The sequence below is a fragment of the Hydractinia symbiolongicarpus genome, chromosome 1 (assembly GCF_029227915.1).
Source record: "Hydractinia symbiolongicarpus strain clone_291-10 chromosome 1, HSymV2.1, whole genome shotgun sequence".
Taxonomy (NCBI): Eukaryota; Metazoa; Cnidaria; class Hydrozoa; order Anthoathecata; family Hydractiniidae; genus Hydractinia; species Hydractinia symbiolongicarpus.
The window spans coordinates 4,970,448-4,988,536 of record NC_079875.1 but is presented as its reverse complement, the minus strand read 5'-3'; the positions used below and the strand labels follow the sequence as shown (position 1 = coordinate 4,988,536).

The window sequence follows — 18,089 nt, the reverse complement described above, 5'->3', positions numbered from 1 at the left end:
TCTATACGGAGTAATACTCCGTATAGCTGCTATACGGAGTTTGGTTTAGTTATACGGAGTCTGCCAACGAATGTTCTTTAAAGTGGAAATATTGCAATATATGACTGTTTAAAACTATTTCCGAAAAGAAATAAAAAATAATCGCCATATAGAACAAGTTAAAAAGACAAGCACGTCATTTTCCTACTTTTTATCCATCGTAACCATACGAGGTATATTGCAGTTATACGGAGTGTGGGAACATTAGTTTGATTGCAAAAAAAGGATTATGGCATATAGACTGTGAGATACCGAGAGTATGTTATGCAGAATTCACTATGGGGAGTATGCAGAAATTGCTATAAGGAGTATTCCATACGGAGTATTCTATACGGAGTATGCCATACGGACTGTGACATGCTTCATATACGAAGTATGCTATACGGAGTGTGACATGCTTACTATACTGAGTGTATCTACGGTAATTAGTACTCTGCATGTTTGTCTCATATTTTAGACTTTTTTCTTCTTACACAAATTATTTGCTTGTTTTAGGCACGATTTTCTAAACTGGAATAGCTCAGAGTAAATTTTTAATAAAAATGCTTAGTTTAGACTTCGATGCTCATGCTGCATTCGCTAATGTCTAGCCAAACCAGTCTCGCATTACTCAAAAAAGCTGTCTGCGCCGCTCGCGACTTTGAGATATTTAAATATCTATATTATAATGCCAGTATACGTCTGTCCTGTCCGTCCGTCCGTCCGTCCATCCCTCTGTCTGTCACGCAAAATGGCAGCTTAGCTGCGACGGGCGAACCCGTGGATGGGCTAACGACTAGTTTCCGTCTATACGGAGTAAACATGTCGCTATCTATACGAAGTTATACTCCGTATACGCATGCCTATACGGAGCCGTACTCCGTATAGCTGCACACTCCGAATGGAACAATCGCATGTACTTTACGTAACAACAATAAAAGCGGTTATCCACATTGCTCATACCAAACTCACTTCGTTCGGCAGAATTGCAGCCGGTACTTTGCTCCCAACCAAGTGAGTACTAGAAGTTGCTTAATAAATATGCGAGTCCGTAATTAGACGCCAACTGCCTCTATTTTCGAATTTTGACACGACACGACATACAAGCCTCTTTTGCGGATGCGTGCTGACTGTATTTTGGGACTATACCAATAAAGAGATAGGTAACTAAAAGTATTTTAGATTTTCTGTTAGTCTTTATATTCTATCGGGTCAAAAGAAGACTCTCAGTCAGGGTCCAACGTATTACTAGTCTGGAGACCCAGTGTAATTTTTCTTACCACCAGGAAATCAAATCTGCTCAATAAGAAGGTGGGGAAAAATTACACTGGTGTATCAAACGATTTTTTGCAGTAAGAATATTGACCGTGCTTTTTGATTAGTTAATTTCATTGTCCTTTGCTCATGTGGTTAACATCAGAAAATCCTTTGTTTTAATTGTAAATGGCCTCACTCTCCTGAACAAATATAATTAATTCTTGACCACGCCAACTTTGTGCCGATTAGATGATTGTAATTCAGGGTTTTTTATAAGGTGGATTTGAATTTAGGGGTTTGCTCTGACATTTGTTGGACTCTAAGCATGTGTTTAAGAGCATCCTGTTTATATGGTCACAGCTGTTTCGTACATGGCTGTTTCGTAGCGGACAAAAATGCTACGAAAAAATAATTCGATTTACCCTCTCAGTTAAAACAGGATGTCTCAAGAACAAAATAAGATTTTGTATTCTGTAAAAAGAATAATAATCTCAGATAAATTGTCTATATTATTAAAGTGGAAGTTAACCCAAAATTATTTTTTGATATTTCATAGAACACAAGTCAACAATTTCAAAATTTAAAGTTTTATTTCACACTTCTAACAGGAAAAGTTAAAAAACTCACGCTGATGATGATGATGTGCATATTTTAAATGGCTAGCCTCACAAATATCGAGGGATATACCATGTCTGTTATTGCCAGGAGGGGCCATGGCTTAGATAGAGATTCCTACGGTATTTAAGATGGAGAGTCCTACGGTATTTAATTTAACTTACTCACCTCCGAAGTGATCGGACGTGTTTTCATCCGTGTTTATCCAAGTGTACTCATGCACTAGAAAGCTCGAAGACAGCCTTTGCTAATATAACGGAAGTATCATTTTTTATTTCTTTAACTTAAATAGCTTATGCTTTAACTAAAACTGATTTAAAGTCTATGAAAAAAGATGAACTGATTGAAAAGTTTCTTGACATACAGAGAGAGAGAGAGATGCATTGAAGGAAATACATGATAAATTAGACACCATTAATTCTAAATTTGAAGCACTTAATAGCAACATAGCGATTTCGCAGAATGTTACTTCCCTTCTCTGCAAAAGAGTAAGGGAACTTAAAAAAAGATGCGGTGTGTCAGAACAGTATTCCAGGCGTGAATGTTTGGAGTTAGTGGGTATTCCGGAATCTGTTTCCCATGATTTACTTGAAGATAAAGTTTTAGACATTTTCAGTTCAATAAATGTAAATATTCAAAGTGTGAACGTAGAACCCTGTCACCGCATCAAACTAGGTCGTACGATTGTTAAATTGTCTAGCCGTAAGGATGTGCAATCCATACTTTCTAATAAAAAAAAACTTAAAGATATTGATTCAACAAAGTTTGGTTTTGATGGCGGTACCAAATTATATATAAATGAAAGTTTGTGTGGGATGTACCGTGGTCTCTGGTCGAGATGTAAAAAACTTTACAATAACGGTGATATCTCTGGCTTTTGGACTTCAAATGGAACAGTGAAGGTTAAAATTAATGAAGATGGCATCGTAAATTCAATTTTACATGATACTGATTTACAAGAATTGTTTCCAAATATTAATATTAGTGAACTTCTTGATTGATTTTTTTTTCATGTTTTATTTGTCGAGTTTCGCGCCATTTTTGTTCTCTGTTCTTTGTTTGGATAAAAAGGCATATTTTTATTTTTTTTTCCCGCCGCCTTTTCCATATATATATTTATAGTATTATAGTATGTTGTGCCTACCGAGATCATACTTTATCTTATGATCGGTGTACCGTAAATTTAGTTGTTATTATGAATCCTAAACATGGCTGTCCTTTATGGGACGTTCCAGCATATATATTTTCCAATTTAATTTGGTTTGTTTCTTATAGCCTAACATTTGTTTCATCCGATAGATAATTCTGATATATATTGCACATTGTTGCTGTCTCATGTGGTGTATGTATCGATTGAACTGAATTCCCAAAAGGGGGTGGGTTCTCTCGCCTCCCTGTTGGATATTATACATCCCAACATCATTTCCTGTTATAAACTTTTAAACTGTTGTTTTATTTGTTTATTTTAGCAACTGGCTAGTTCTGCTTTTAGTGTTTTTGAGTTTTACTGACTCTGCCTTTCCTCCTCTCGTTTGTTGTTTAGGGAAGGGGAAAGCCTATAGAGTCTGTTAAATAAACTCTTGTATATACTATAGTTTTTTGTTTTATGTCATTTTTGTTTTCTCTCTATATTTATGATAAATTATCCGTGTGGAATATGTGGGAAGTCTGTAAACTGTAATCAAAAGGCAATTCAGTGTGATATTTGTGATTTCTGGATTCATATTAAATGTGATGGTCTCAACGTCAAGGATTATGAATCTCTTCAAAATTCTACCCAAAAATGGTTTTGCTGTGAATGTAATAATAAAATTCTCCCCTTTGGCATAAAAGCTCCCCCTCTAGTCTACGACAAGTCACTTTCTTCCCTTGAAATCAAAACATTTCTTACAAAGCTTAATACTCTTAAAATCAATGACATCCCTGAAATCATGGGTGGTGTCAACTGCAAATATTATGATCCAAATGAATTCACTGACCTTCAAGTTACTTCTCATAAATTCTCCCTTTTCCATATGAATATTGCATCTCTGTCAAAACATCTTGATGAATTGAAGGTTCTATTACAACAACTTGGGCATGACTTCAGTATTATTGGTATCACTGAAACTAAATTCCAGATTAATGTCCCTCCTATTAATTGTGATCTACCTGGTTACTCCTTCACACACACGCCTACTGAAGGTGAAAAAAGTGGTGCTCTGTTGTATGTTTCTAATCACTTACAATTTATTGAACGTCTTGATCTTGATACACTTGCATACAAAAGCAGTGAACTTGAATCTAAATTCATTGAAATTATACAGGCTAAAGATAAAAACATGATTGTAGGATGCATTTATAGACACCCCTCAATGTCTGTTGATGAGTTTTCAACAACCAATTTTTAATGCCTCTTCTTGAGAAAGCGTCTTCTGAAAATAAGCCAATCTTTCTCCTTGGTGATTTTAATATTGACCTTCTAATGTCCGAATCGGTTAAAGAAGTTTCTGATTATATTAATATTACCTCCCAGTTTAATTTAATGCCTCATATAATTTTGCCCACAAGAGTCACTGAATCTACCAGAACAATTATAGATAATATTTATTTTAACTCTGCCAAGTGGGATACTTTGTCTGGTAATATTATTAATTCAATATCTGATCATTTCCCCCAGTTCTTGGTGTTAAGAGATTTGTCTGCTGTCAATCTGGCTCATGTATCTAATGATATTTATGCTCGTGACTGGAAAAAATTCAGTCATGATGCCTTTCGCACTGAACTACAATATACGGATTGGGATGCTATACTTCAACCAAGCACAGATGATCCCAATGTATCATTTGATAATTTTTACAACAGTTTCAACAGTCTTTTGGATAAATACGCTCCATTAAAAACGACTTGTAATAAAAAAAGTAGAAAAAAATCCAATCCTTGGATTACTAATGGTATCCTTACCTCTATTACTAAAAAAGACCTTCTTCATAAACGTTTTTTAAGAGAAAAAGATCCATATTTTAAGTCTCTCTTGTTAGAGCGTTTCAGATAGTACCGCAATAAAATTGTAATTCTGTGTAGATTGAGCAAGAGTAATTTTTTCTATAAATATTTTAGTGATAACCAAAAAAATATTGGCAACATTTGGAAAGGTGTTAAAAATATAATTTCTGTTCGTTCTTCTGCTTCTGCTTCTCCAACCTGTATGAACATTGATAACTTACTTGTCACTGATCCAGTGACAATTGCTAGCTCTTTTAATAATTATTTTTCATCATTTGCTGACAATATAAGAATGGGCATCCCATTCACATCAAAACATTTCTCTTCCTTCTTAAAAGATTCTGTTCCTAATTCAATGTTTCTTTCACCAACTGATGATATTGAAGTTCTCCATTGTATTTCTTCCTTGGACCTTGGTAAATCTTCTGAGCCATTTAGCATTCCTGCCCAAATTTTTTCTACTGTTAAAACTGAATTATCCGTTCCACTCTCTAAACTTATAAATTTGTCTTTTACTTCAGGCATTTTTCCTTCTAATTTAAAAACTGCCAGGGTTATCCCTATTCATAAAAAAGGATCCAAATTGGAACTTACAAATTATCGACCTATATCCTTACTTTCAAACATTGATAAGATATTTGAAAAACTTATATATAAACGGGTGTATGGGTTTCTTGAAGCTAACAATGTCCTGTATAAGCAACAATTTGGTTTCAGAAAAAATTACTCAACCTGTCAATCACTAATGAATATCTCTCAAAAAATTATGGATGCTCTTGATAAAGGAAATTATGCATGTGGAGTGTTTATTGATCTCCAAAAGGCTTTTGATACTGTTGATCATGAAATTCTGCTTACAAAGCTTCATCATTATGGAATTCGAGGTAATGCTCTCTCTTTATTTAGGTCCTACTTAATAGGTCGTCAACAATTTGTGTCTTTAAATGGAGCTAGATCAGCAAATAATCTTACCAGACATGGTGTCCCTCAAGGCTCTGTTTTAGGACCACTTTTATTTTTAATTTATATAAACGACTTGAATTCTGCAATTAACTATTCTATGGTACACCACTTTGCTGATGATACAAACCTCCTGCATTTCAGTGACTCTTTGAAACAACTGGCCAAACAAATGAATTTAGACCTCAAGCTTCTCTGCCATTGGCTGAATGCTAATAAGATTTCTCTTAATGCTAGCAAGACAGAATACATTATATTTAAACATGCACATAAACCTCTTAATTATGATTTTAGGCTTCTCATCAATGGTAAAAGGCTTATGCCTAGTGATTCTATTAACTATCTGGGTGTTCTATTAGATTCTGATTTAAGCTGGAAGACTCAGATCAATAATACTGTTGCCAAGCTCAAAAGGGCTAATGGAGCTTTAGCTAAACTTCGTCATTTTGTGCCTCAAAATGTCGTCTTAGCTTCTGCTATTAGGTAAGGTCTCCCTTCAAAAATAGTTTGTTTGTTTTTTCTCTTCATATTAAAATTTATTTAATTATTTGAACTGTACAGCTATTTTTGATTAATAAAATTATCTTATCTTATCTTATCTTATCTAATGCTCACTTTGAGCTACGCAGACCCAATTAGGGCCTTCGCTCTACTAAACAACTCCCGGCTACATTCAACGGCCCACACAGTCTGCCATCTCCCCAATTTCCCTCAGCTATAACCACTAAAATTACGACCGCTATCTCGACCCCTTCGACAGTAAAAAAAACTGGATCGAGCGCAGTTTATGACGTAAATGTGTTCCGAAAGCAATTTTTGTAAACAAAGCTACAAAGTATAGTCTCATTTTATGTCTGAGTTGATTAGTTAGCAATACGTTTAATAACATTATAATTCTTACATAAATAAAACATGCCCAACTGTTCAGCATTCGGATGTACAAGCAGATCGTCACGTGAAAAAGACCTGAGCTTCCACAGAGTTCCTTCAGCGAAAAACAACGAAACCTTGTGCAAGAAATGGTTGCAAAACATACGACGTGATGGAGCCTTGCCAAAAGATTCAAGCTTTTTTATTTGCTCAAAGCATTTTAAATCAGAGTGTTTGCAGAGAGCAGGTCAAGGAAATCATCCGTAATATTTTTCACACTTTTTGATTCATTATTTGCTGAACAAATTTTTTTAAAACAAGGAATCATTCTTATTGCATTTTAGACGGGGGTTATATTTAAATGTTATATCACGTTTTAGGCGGTACTACTTGGTACCACCCCGCGTAGAAGATTGTTGTCAGATGCTGTACCAACAGTCTTTATATTCACGTCAGAATGTAAAAAACTAAAACACACAGAACAACAGTCGAATTAAAAAATGGCTTCGAGAGGGTTCTACTGCTTTCATAGCACTGGAGAAAGCTGTGCGAGACAAACTATTGGTACCAGATTTGAAGTACCTAGTTGAATTTAAACATACTGGCAGTTTAGAGGTATGTCATAACAAATACTGCCCCAAACGGCTTCATTTTACCTACAGTGGTATGGTCGCGCATTCTCAGTTAGCAGTGTTAGATCATAAAGCTTGCACAAGCTCAAAGCATGCACAAACGAAAGATGGCAAATTGCAGTTTAAACGCCAATACTCAAAGGTTTCTGGCGCCTGGGTAGTACAAAAAAAAGATCAGAGCTATGCAGAACATTTGGTAGAGGAAGTCGAGTATTTAGTGTCTTCTCAAGAAGAATGTGCTGTTCCAGATCTTAGCAACCAAAATACATTGCACCTGTACAACGCCCAGAAAAAGCAGAAACTGTATGCAGCACAAAAACAAGATTCTTGTTTTGAATTTATTTTATTGTAAAACGTTTTTCTTCTTGTTAGTTATACACCTAAATGGTTGTCATCAACACTGGTTTATAAAGGCAAATCGTTCTGAAATCGTCCGACTCTGTGATTCACTCGTTCTGTAAATAAGAAATAAAATTAAATAAATAACCCCCAGACAATAAGTCATATATGTTTATGCCGAATATCCGCTTGAGTGATGGAACACAATACAAAAAACCCAAATTAGACTGTGGTAACAACACAAGCAGTTTTAAAAAGTTTAGAAAAATATTTAGCAGTGAAAAAACTTTAGAGGAAAAAGAGAGCCGAAGAAAATATATTTTCGAAAGGTATTATTTTTTGCTTAATTAAATTTGGTTTATTTTACCTTAGAAAATTACTCCAATGTTGCTGTAACAAAACTTGCCGTTTGTTTGCATGCCTTGGCATGACCTGTTAAAAGGTGAAATTGTGACTATCCTGATAATTGTTGTAGCTCTGACTTGAGTTTAACACAACAATCATTAAACACAACAGCAACACAACAGCAACGCAACGTTGTACCAATGTATCAACTCTGCACCAAACAGAACAAAAACCCCATCCAACACTATTATATTTAGTTTTACTGTCTAAACACGAACAGTCGGTTAACATGACCAACAAATTCAAGAGTCCTTGTCGCTGTTGTCACACATAATAAATATTTATTCCAGGTATGTTTTAAAATATTTTAAACTACGTATAATACTTTGAAGAAATAATAAATGTCAGTAGAAATTTATTCTAATCCGCTTTTCTATACGCGACCTCAAATTTTGTTTCTGAACACATTTACGTCATTTTTGTTGTTCGATCCGAGACCATCAGTACAAAACGCGCTGGGCAAAAAAACGACAATTCTTTGAGGTGAAACAGCAGCTAGTTCACAAAGAGAACACAACATTCAGGACCTAAGTTATATATTTTCATGATATTATGGACTAGTTGAATGAAATATCAAAAATAATTTTTGGGTTAACTTCCCCTTTAAAAGAAAAAATTTATTGCACACCTGTCCGAAATTGGTAAATTTAGGCCACAATGTCTAAAAATGACTTAAAAATTATCATTTAGATGAATGTTTTCCACAATATCTCTGGAATAAAGTTAAGAAAACACGTTTTTTAAGTTCCACAGGTTAGGGTAAATATCTGGAATGAAAATTACTTAATTTTATTACTATCTACTTTTTTATTACTACTAAAGGTTATTTTTGGGCCAAATGTGAGAACTATGTGGAAAACGACCTTAAGAGCCTTAATGTATGCTTAAAGTTTGTTTATTACTGAATAAAAAACATTACTTTGGATTCTAAGGCCATTAAAGATAATGTACATAGATGAAATATTAGTCTGTCCGAAATTGTCCAAGGGGTTATTTTTGGGCCAAATGTAAGAAATATGTGAAAAACGGTCTTTAGAGCCTGCATGTATGCTTAAAATTTGTTTATTAACTGACTAAAAAACATTACTTTTGATTCTGAGGTGATGAAGTATTAAACTGTCCAAAATTGTCCAAAGGGTCACTTTTGGTCCTAAGGTTTTTCGGGCCAAATATGTGACATATATTAAATAAAATGTCTTTTATAGTCGACGGTTTCAACATTTTAGTTTAACATGCTAGAAGAAAATACCTCAAGTTGTGCATAAATATTTTATTTATTATATACATTAATTATATATCTACAAAGCAATCATTTTGTGTTTCTTTATAAATTGTATAAAATAGCACCCTATCTTGTGATAAAGCCAAGATTAGCTAGCTAGCTACCTATAAACATCTTTGATTTTAACAATTTCATCTTGAGAAAGCCCACCAAAGTCTTAACTAAATATAAAATAGAAGTCTTAAGCTACTTAGCTACAGAACACGATGCAAAATGCAAAACTGTAGGACCAAAAAATATCTACTCTTTACAAAAAAAAAATATAAAACAGGAGAAACAAGTTTAAAAAAGATAACAATTAGCCACGCTAAAGTTTTACAAGCTACAAAACAATTAAACTTAAGGGTGCACAAAAATAATAATAAAATCCCTGCAAAATAAAGTAGTTTATTGAAAAATGCCGGTTTCGAACTAGGATTCCTGGGCCTAGCAATCAAGTCCAAGGTAAACACCACACCGCCGTAATTTTTTTGGGAAAAACCATACCTAACAAAACATTAAATGGCATCGCTATGACTCTCTTAGAAGTTTAGATACTTATTTAATTAGTCAGAAAAGGGATCATAAAGTTGCCGTGCACCACTTTGGCAACTTTTTCTCCTCTTTTTTAGTGCTTGAAGAAGACTTTAACTTAAAATTTAAGTAGTTTATAGTTTGTGAGATTAACAGTGCACGGTACTGGCTGATAAAACCTTCTTTCCAGGCCTCCCATACCAATTTTTAAGTCCGTAGCTAGTACTGCGGCGCTGGAAAGATGGTAAACTTTTGCCAAAAATAATGTGTTTTATAATTTTGTGTGTTTTGTTTGACGAAATAACTCGAAATCCATAACACACACGTATAACATATTTATACATTTAAAAAGAATAAAAGTAGATCGTTTTAATACTTTTTATTTCAGTAAAATTAAAACAATGCAAAAAAGTTTCAATAAGGTGACTCCAATTTAATTAGTTATTCTACGGGCCTGACCGACCCTAATTTTCACAAAAACAAAAAAATAATAAGATCAAGCAAAAAAGTTTCAAAGGAAAAAAAAATTGTCATCCCATCTAGTGAAAATATAATGAGCATAGAAGATAATCAATGATGTGTTTTTTTGTTGGTTGAATGTCAACAAGATGAATCAATAACGTTACTTTACTTAGGACCAGTGTTGTTAAGGCCACTGGAAGTTCGTGGTAACTTGTTGCAATAAAACTAAAATGCGGGATGCACTAATTTTGTAATCACAAAAATAGTTACATGGTTAAACAGAATGCTTCACCCCGATCACACCTCTGATCATGATGGGCGAGTATAATGCTTGTAAGTCATATTGAAGAAGAACTACTTTGTTCATCACTAACATACTGCCAAGCAGTGAGCAGGATTCGATCCGCGGTCCCCAGAACTAAATTTTTATGAAGCGAATTGAACGGCGAGTTCGATGGTGAATTCGCTTTTTATTTTTCACGACAAAATAAATTAGTTTACCGCGTACTGATTGGTCAAAAAATAGCAGCGAAACCTTTAGCCTCAAAAAAGTAGGAACTGTTTCTACTTTACAGCGAAGCGAATATTTCAATGCAAAATCAAAAGAAAAAAAACTGCACATGCTCAGATACAATTTGGCGTCAAATTCAATTTGCTTTATGAAAATCCCCCTTTATGCAAAAATGCATAGAAAAAAAAAGGTTGTTATTTTTATTATTTTTTGGTTGTTCCAACCATACATTCTCAATAAAATTATTTTTATTTCACAGACCGACGGCCGTTAGCTACTATCGACTTCGCCCGTAGAACAACTAATTAAATTGGAGTCGCCTAACTTAAAAAATAATAAAAATACAAAATTTCAAAAAAAATTTTGGTAGACATTTTAATTTTGTCTGCGGTTTGATCGTAGTGAAACAGCCGTGTGGTAAAGCCTTTATAAAATTCAAGACTAATCATTCAAGGATATCTTTCTTTTCTGGCTTCAAATCTTTTATATATTTTAAATACTGATTAATCTTCCTGAATTAGCCAAATTTTAAAGTGCATTCTCCTGTAAGTTTTTTATTAATTAAGGTACCAACTATGAAGGTTTGACCATGTGAGCATGGAACAATATCATGTGACAACGGGTCTACGAGAATTGTTGCATGATTTTGTGTCTTGTTATATATGGTTTATTCTGACCTGAGATCCAATGGGATTATTTCCAAAACCTATTTTATGATTAAAATGATAGCAATACTTACTCACTTGTTTTACATGTTGACTGCTTCAAACACATTGCTGTGTAACTTTTTTTTATTGCTCAAAAAGCAGATCTGACACAAGGAAAACTTAATAAAGCAAATTAAGAGAGGAGATGTAAAAGGACAACACACATTGCAACATTTTTTCTTATAAATGGTATATAATATGGCAGATCCTAGGCTCAAGGCAAAAGATATCAGGTCATAACCATACAGTTTTGCCAGTAAACAGAGAATGTTAGCACATGAAATGTAATTTAGTCATTACTTTAATACGGAATAAATTGATGTGCATATTTTACATGGCTAGCTTCACAAATATTAAGGCATACACCCTGTATTTATGGCTTAGATTGGGGTCTGCGCTCTACCAGTATCTAGCTAGCATATTTGGGACGAAAACCGTTAGATTGGGATCGCTCTTATTAAAACTTTTACCTCTTGGCACAAAAGAAGTTTAATTTTCTAAAGTAACTAAAATTAGTGTGCAAGTTAAGAAAAAAATAATTTTTTGTTTGGCGAAAAACTTGCATCTCATGGATTTGGGTTATTAAGATATCGGCTGTTCGATGAGGGTACCAAACTTGCTGGAAAACAGTGCAAAAAATTTCATGAGTAGTTCAGACAAAATTTCACCCAAAAAACCCTGCATCTATTTTAAAAATAAAAAACATGCTCTTTGGTTATCACGCAAGTTCGGGAGTTATGGTGCAAATTTTATTGCAGGAGTTTTCTAGGCATAAAAATGTTTTCAATGCAAAGGACTTTTGCATACAAGACTGAATGAAAGTTGCATGGGTGTCTGCACATGTATGGCTTTTTTATCCTAAGATGGTAACTGCAAGTGTGGTGGAATTATTTTTTTATTATTATTATGAGCTTACTGCTGGTATCTTTGTTGTCAATATGAGCTGTAAAACTTTATTGTACAACGCCAACCATAGTTTTAGGTTAATTAATTGGGTGCTTTTTATTTAGAAAAATTGTATGTTGTTTGCATCAGGGGCATACAGGTCGTATAAGAGGCAAGGATTCATAATGAAGTCTGTTATTGTTGCAGTTGCAACATTACTGATTATGCTAGCAGCATTCCATGTACGCCAAGCACAGGGAGAAATAAAACCAAGAGAGAAAGGAAAAGTAAAGAAAGGTCCAAAAGTCACTAGACATGTGAGTATATGATTAGTATATGATCAGGTCTATCAATAAAAAAGCAACCAAATGATAAATCGCACAGCGCTTTAATAATTTTGTTTCTGCAAGCAATTCCAAAATACAGTATGAAAATTAAGAAATAAAATTCAAAAAAGTGTAGTAGGAAAATTTCTTTGCCCATGTAACCATACAGGATTATCTGTTTTAGCATGTGGAACAGACTTTACAAGTTCCAGCATTGCTCAACGATGGGAATTTTAGCCCAGATATCAAAAATTGTATGTCCATCCATTAATTAAACTACTTGACTACTTGAGGAACAAACAATATTTATATGCAAATTAAATGGAACAGCGACTAATAATGACAATGCTAACAATAAAGCTTAAAAAAATATTTTTCTGTTATTGTAAAAGATTTTTATCTTTTTTCTTCGTTTTATTTTTCTCCAAAAGACAACCATAATAGCACTTTAAATAACGTTAATGTTACTTTTAAAATCCTGGCAATTATACTTTCCTAAGAGGCTTAATAATCAAGCACCCTGAGAATAATAATCATCTTTGTTCTATTGTGAAGAATTTCACCAACTAAAGCCTATACTAAGCCTATATCCTGGCTAATTCACCAACTCTTGGCCTACATAAAGAATTATGTAGAAAAATATCAACGGGCCCCTTTATAGATGGTACCCACAGACTACAGCTGATATTTAGCCATGCCATCTTTTACTTGTGCAGAGGTGAACATCAATGAGACACAGATAAAATAAGTCTGCATAATGGCACTTAAAAGTGGAACAGGCAATATAACGTTGGCGTTATTCTATTTTAACTTTTTCTTTAATTTCAACACTATGATATGTCACATGGTAATTCAATTGAAAAAGTAAATATAAGAAAGTCAAATTTTAATTTACCATGTTGGAAAATCAAAATCACTAGCTAAAGTTTTTATGGAACGAAGGAAAGCAGTTAAAAAGTCAGCTATTATTCCATTTCTCAGAATTAGGCCGTCTTTGTGTATACGAGAGTGATCACTTGCACCTTAAGGTTAGACCTGCATAGGCCTTAGAAAATTCTAATTAAATGTCCTCAAATTTGACTCTGGCAACCCTGAGAAAGCTGATGTTCTGGATTTACTTATAGTTATGTACCATTTTTTATTTATTATTACTGTTGCAATGTTGTATCATCTTTAGGTATGTCTTTAAGAGAGTACATTTTTGCGTTGGATTTGTTTATGAATTAAAACATTGTCAGACTAAATTATCACAGTTAATGTTAATTGTGTGTATCTTACTTGTCTTTCCTACCATTCCCTCAACCTTGTGTTTCATTTATTCGCTATGCAGAAACAAATACTTATTTGCAGAAAGCCTGTTTATTCTTTCAATGTTAACTTGTGTTTAGATATTTTTTGATATTGAGATCGGAGGTAAAAAGACTGGTCGCATTGTTATTGGACTTTTTGGGAAAACTGTTCCAAAGACTGTTGAAAATTTTGCCACCTTGGCACTTGGAACGGTATGCATTTTTTTGTTTCATCAGAAGTTAACTCTTAAATCTAGGTTTTATGAACTGTGTACACATGCAATTTGAATAAAAAATTCTTTATTTTGGCTATTTTTTTTATTTTTTTTAATTTCAATTTATATATTTAGACTTATAGTCACTTGTGCATAATTAATTCTGTTGTTTTTATTTGTTTCCTAAGTTTTCCAAAACTTTTTTTTTTTCATTTTAAAAGTTACAAAGCCTTAAATGATATTTTGTCAAATACATATTAGAGCTGTTTTTAATTATATAGGAAATGAATAGATGAGGTCTTAAATTCGAAATATTACGTAACAAGGGGATAAATGGGTGAATAGGTGGTACTAAATTTGTTACGATGCGTTACAACGAGTGGGGAAGGTAGTTATAGTAAAGAAATGGCGAATTCAGGTGTTACATTATTGAATGGTCCCTTAATCTAAGAAGAAGTAAAAAAATGTTTATATATAAATGATTAAAAATCTCTACTTTTGTTTAGAAAGGATTTGGTTACAAGAATAGTAAATTCCATCGAGTTATCAAAGATTTCATGATCCAGGGTAAGCTACAATTTATTCAGGCTTGTCACGCCTCATCAAAAGTCCTCGTTTTCCTCAATATTGAAAAATTTGCTCAAATACACTTAAAAATTAGATTTTTTAACAACCTTTTCCTCAAATCTACTCAATTTTGGTAAACTTTGATAAAATACATGAAAATGGGTACAGCGAAAAAAATTTTTTACCCATACATTTCCTTGAAAATCTCCTTAATATTATCAATTTATGTGAAAAATGATGAAAATCTCTTAAAATCTCCTCAATTTTTTTTCACAAAAATACCATCATCTTCTCAAAAATGGTTAAGAATTCTCATCAGAAGACTTCGAATCTCCTCAAATTTGACTTTATAAAGTGGCAATTTTTATGTTGGGGAATTTCTTTTATAACTGTGTTTGTCTGCCTGTAAAATGCAAAGTCGATTATATATATAACAAAAAGAACTTAAGGTGCCTAAAAACATCCCTTAGAACTAGTATATTTTTATCATAGGTGGTGATTTCACCAGAGGAGATGGCACTGGTGGTACGTATGTTATGATATTGTTATGCAAAGAGGCTGTTTTTGAAAGCATTTCACCTTACTGGAAATTTTGTAGAGTTTCCAGGATTTCCATACTGAAAGAGTTAAAAGTCCCATAAAAATGTTTTAAAACATTTTTTATCTCTGACCATGGGTTAAAAGTTCCATAAAACTTTGATACCCGGTAAAAAGTATGCGAAATCCTAGCGAAAATCAAGAATAGGGAATTTTTAAATACCTACGTAAAATCAAAAATAGGCTAATTCGCGAAAATGAATTTCAGCAATAAATAAATAAAATATGTTTGATCCAACCAACAGGATTGACATGAAATGAATCCATTGCAAACCTGCAGCAATCACACATGTGCAGTTTTCACATCGCGATATAAAAAGCAACTTGTGAAAAAAATATGATATATCCTTACACTCTTTAAAATCTCATATTTGAGAAATTTCATGATTATGCAAATCTCCTTAGGTGGTACACAATCCATTTTGTCGAATTAAAATATGTGACCAGCAGCATTGTCTATCGTGTAGAATTCGATTTGATGAACAACAAAAATTTTTTGACAAAAAACATTTAAATTTAATACAAAGAAGTAATTTGGTTAACTTACTTTCGACAAATTTAAAAATTTGAATGTCTCGTTATTAAAACTTTGAATTCCATAAGTTTATATAAAAAGGATAATGCACAATCAAAAGTTCATTTTTATTTTTATTATGGAATTGCAAAGTACAGAATTTTAGGCCTTTTACGAAAATGGAGACTCTTCGCTTTAAGGGAAGAAGGTGTAGGCTTTGAATATAAACTGCAATGAATCTGTAGCGATAAAAAATCGAATCATATAGTCCTTTAACGATTATTACACGAAACCTTATGTAATAATGGTTAAAGTCATATAAAATTATCCTTTGATCCCACCAAAGCAATTACAGAGTAAAAAAAATAATAATAAATAGCCTATTTCAACTTTTAAGAATTAAAAAGTCAGAAATGTTTCTTTCGTGAAAGTCTATTTTTAAGCGTACCGCCCATGTATGCTTGCCGTTAAGTTGTTTCAATGCAGGTGCATTCAAGTTCTGTCCAAATATAGGTAAAAGCATCTACGGTGATAAATTTAAAGATGAGAACTTCAAACTCAAGCATCACGCTCCAGGTTATGTATCCATGGCGAACGCTGGTAAAGATACGAATGGTTCACAATTTTTCATCACAACAGTGAAAACAAGTTGGTTGGATGGCAAACATGTCGTGTTTGGGCGTGTTGTAGAAGGAATGGTAGGTGGTCATGATACAATACTTTAATTTGATTGGCTATTCTGCTAATTATTATAATTTTTTTATATATTTTGCGTTCCTGTACGCAAAAACGGTTGACATGATTTAAAATTTCAGTTTTGAACGGAACAGAACAGAAAGTATATCAACCAATGATATTCCTGACATCACAATTTTTCGATCCTGGAATGGAAAAACAAATAAACGGCTTCAAAGCGTTTTTTACATGGGCGTTATTTGATAAATGCAAGGTGTCTATTACATGGGACGTTTTTTGATAAATGCAAGGTGTCTATTACATGGGGCGTTATTTGATGAGTGCAGGGTCTCTATTACATGGGGCATTATTTGATAAATGCAAGGTGTCTATTAAATGGGGCGTTATTTGATGAGTGCAGGGTGTCAATTACATAGGGCGTATATTGGCTCTTTGAAAAAAGGAATTAACTTACTCCTAAAATCTTTGGCTTTTAAATTTAACCATTCAATTCTCTTTGAAGTACGCAACATAATTATGGCGTGTATAACTAACAGAATGTCCAGGCTATTTTGGTTGAGTTTAAAATAACAAATATTTTCGCATATGTCAGTGAAATAGTTCAGTTAATTTATTGACTACAGTTACCATTAGATTGTTCGTTGCCTTGTCGCTCTTTTAGTGAAACAATTTCTTGTATTAAGTTTTTATGAACTTCTTTTCCAGGATGTTGTTCGAACGGTTGAAAACACAAATGTTGATGGTAGCACTCCTAAAGAAGACGTTGTAATTGCGGATTGTGGAGAACTGCCACTAGAAAGACCTTATAATACCGATAAAGAATAAGCCTGTATGTTCTTCAGCATTTTCACCTACATACGATACTCCTAAGTAACTTTTAGAAATCGTTAACTAAGTCTTGCTTGCAAAACTTCACGAGGAATACAAGAGTCCCTCTAATCGGAGCATATATTTTAGTTTATCACGATCGATGTTGATACTGCGTTAAAAAAATTCAAGCGGAGATGGTAATATTTTTTTTCGAGTCAGTGGCTAATTTTTTTATTTAGAAAATATTAAATTATCATGTAATTGTATTCAATAACATTTTTTACAAAGACATTCAATCTCTTTCACAAAAGCTTTTTATTTGTGTTTCCGTGCTTGCCAAAAAACTTGAGCATTTCTTGCGGAAACTGACCAATTTATTGTTATTAATTAAAAATAGGTCGATATTCTTTGAAAGGCTGTTATAATACCTTAGCTGTGTTTGTTTGGCATCGAACCGTCATAACTTTCTCATTTTTTATTTGCGTTTCACAGTTTAAAATATTTGACTATTTTTTATCAAGCCTTCTTATGTTTTCAACTAAAGAGTCTCTCACATCGTAAAAAAATGTCAAATTAAGCTTTTTAAGAAAACTACAGCTTCTTATTTCTGACCCACATTTGGCGATAAAAAAAG

General features: G+C 33.2%; 2 protein-coding genes across 2 annotated transcripts; both read left to right on the top strand.

The window, feature by feature from the left end:
• The first annotated feature begins 1,030 nt into the window (after positions 1 to 1,030).
• On the top strand, positions 1,031 to 17,765 carry LOC130632809 (peptidyl-prolyl cis-trans isomerase B-like). Its single transcript, XM_057444502.1, has 7 exons — positions 1,031 to 1,181; positions 12,567 to 12,758; positions 14,156 to 14,269; positions 14,778 to 14,838; positions 15,331 to 15,363; positions 16,463 to 16,647; positions 17,351 to 17,765. The coding sequence occupies exons 2-7, from the start codon at positions 12,576 to 12,578 to the stop codon at positions 17,468 to 17,470; spliced, it is 696 nt and encodes a 231-aa protein (XP_057300485.1). The 5' UTR covers positions 1,031 to 1,181; positions 12,567 to 12,575; the 3' UTR covers positions 17,471 to 17,765.
• On the top strand, positions 1,964 to 4,790 carry LOC130643063 (uncharacterized). Its single transcript, XM_057449567.1, has 2 exons — positions 1,964 to 2,012; positions 2,257 to 4,790. Exons 1-2 carry the CDS (start codon positions 1,964 to 1,966, stop codon positions 2,889 to 2,891), a joined length of 684 nt encoding a protein of 227 aa, XP_057305550.1. The 3' UTR covers positions 2,892 to 4,790.
• Positions 17,766 to 18,089: the final 324 nt, after the last annotated feature.

Coding starts and splice junctions, on each gene's coding strand:
- LOC130643063 (XM_057449567.1), top strand. CDS start 1,964: ATGTCTGTTATTGCCAGGAGGGGCCATGGCTTAGATAGAGATTCCTAC. Junction 2,013..2,256: donor CTTAGATAGAGATTCCTACG/GTATTTAAGATG, acceptor CTTGACATACAG/AGAGAGAGAGAGATGCATTG.
- LOC130632809 (XM_057444502.1), top strand. CDS start 12,576: ATGTTGTTTGCATCAGGGGCATACAGGTCGTATAAGAGGCAAGGATTC. Junction 14,839..15,330: donor CAAAGATTTCATGATCCAGG/GTAAGCTACAAT, acceptor TTTTTATCATAG/GTGGTGATTTCACCAGAGGA. Junction 16,648..17,350: donor GGCGTGTTGTAGAAGGAATG/GTAGGTGGTCAT, acceptor CTTCTTTTCCAG/GATGTTGTTCGAACGGTTGA.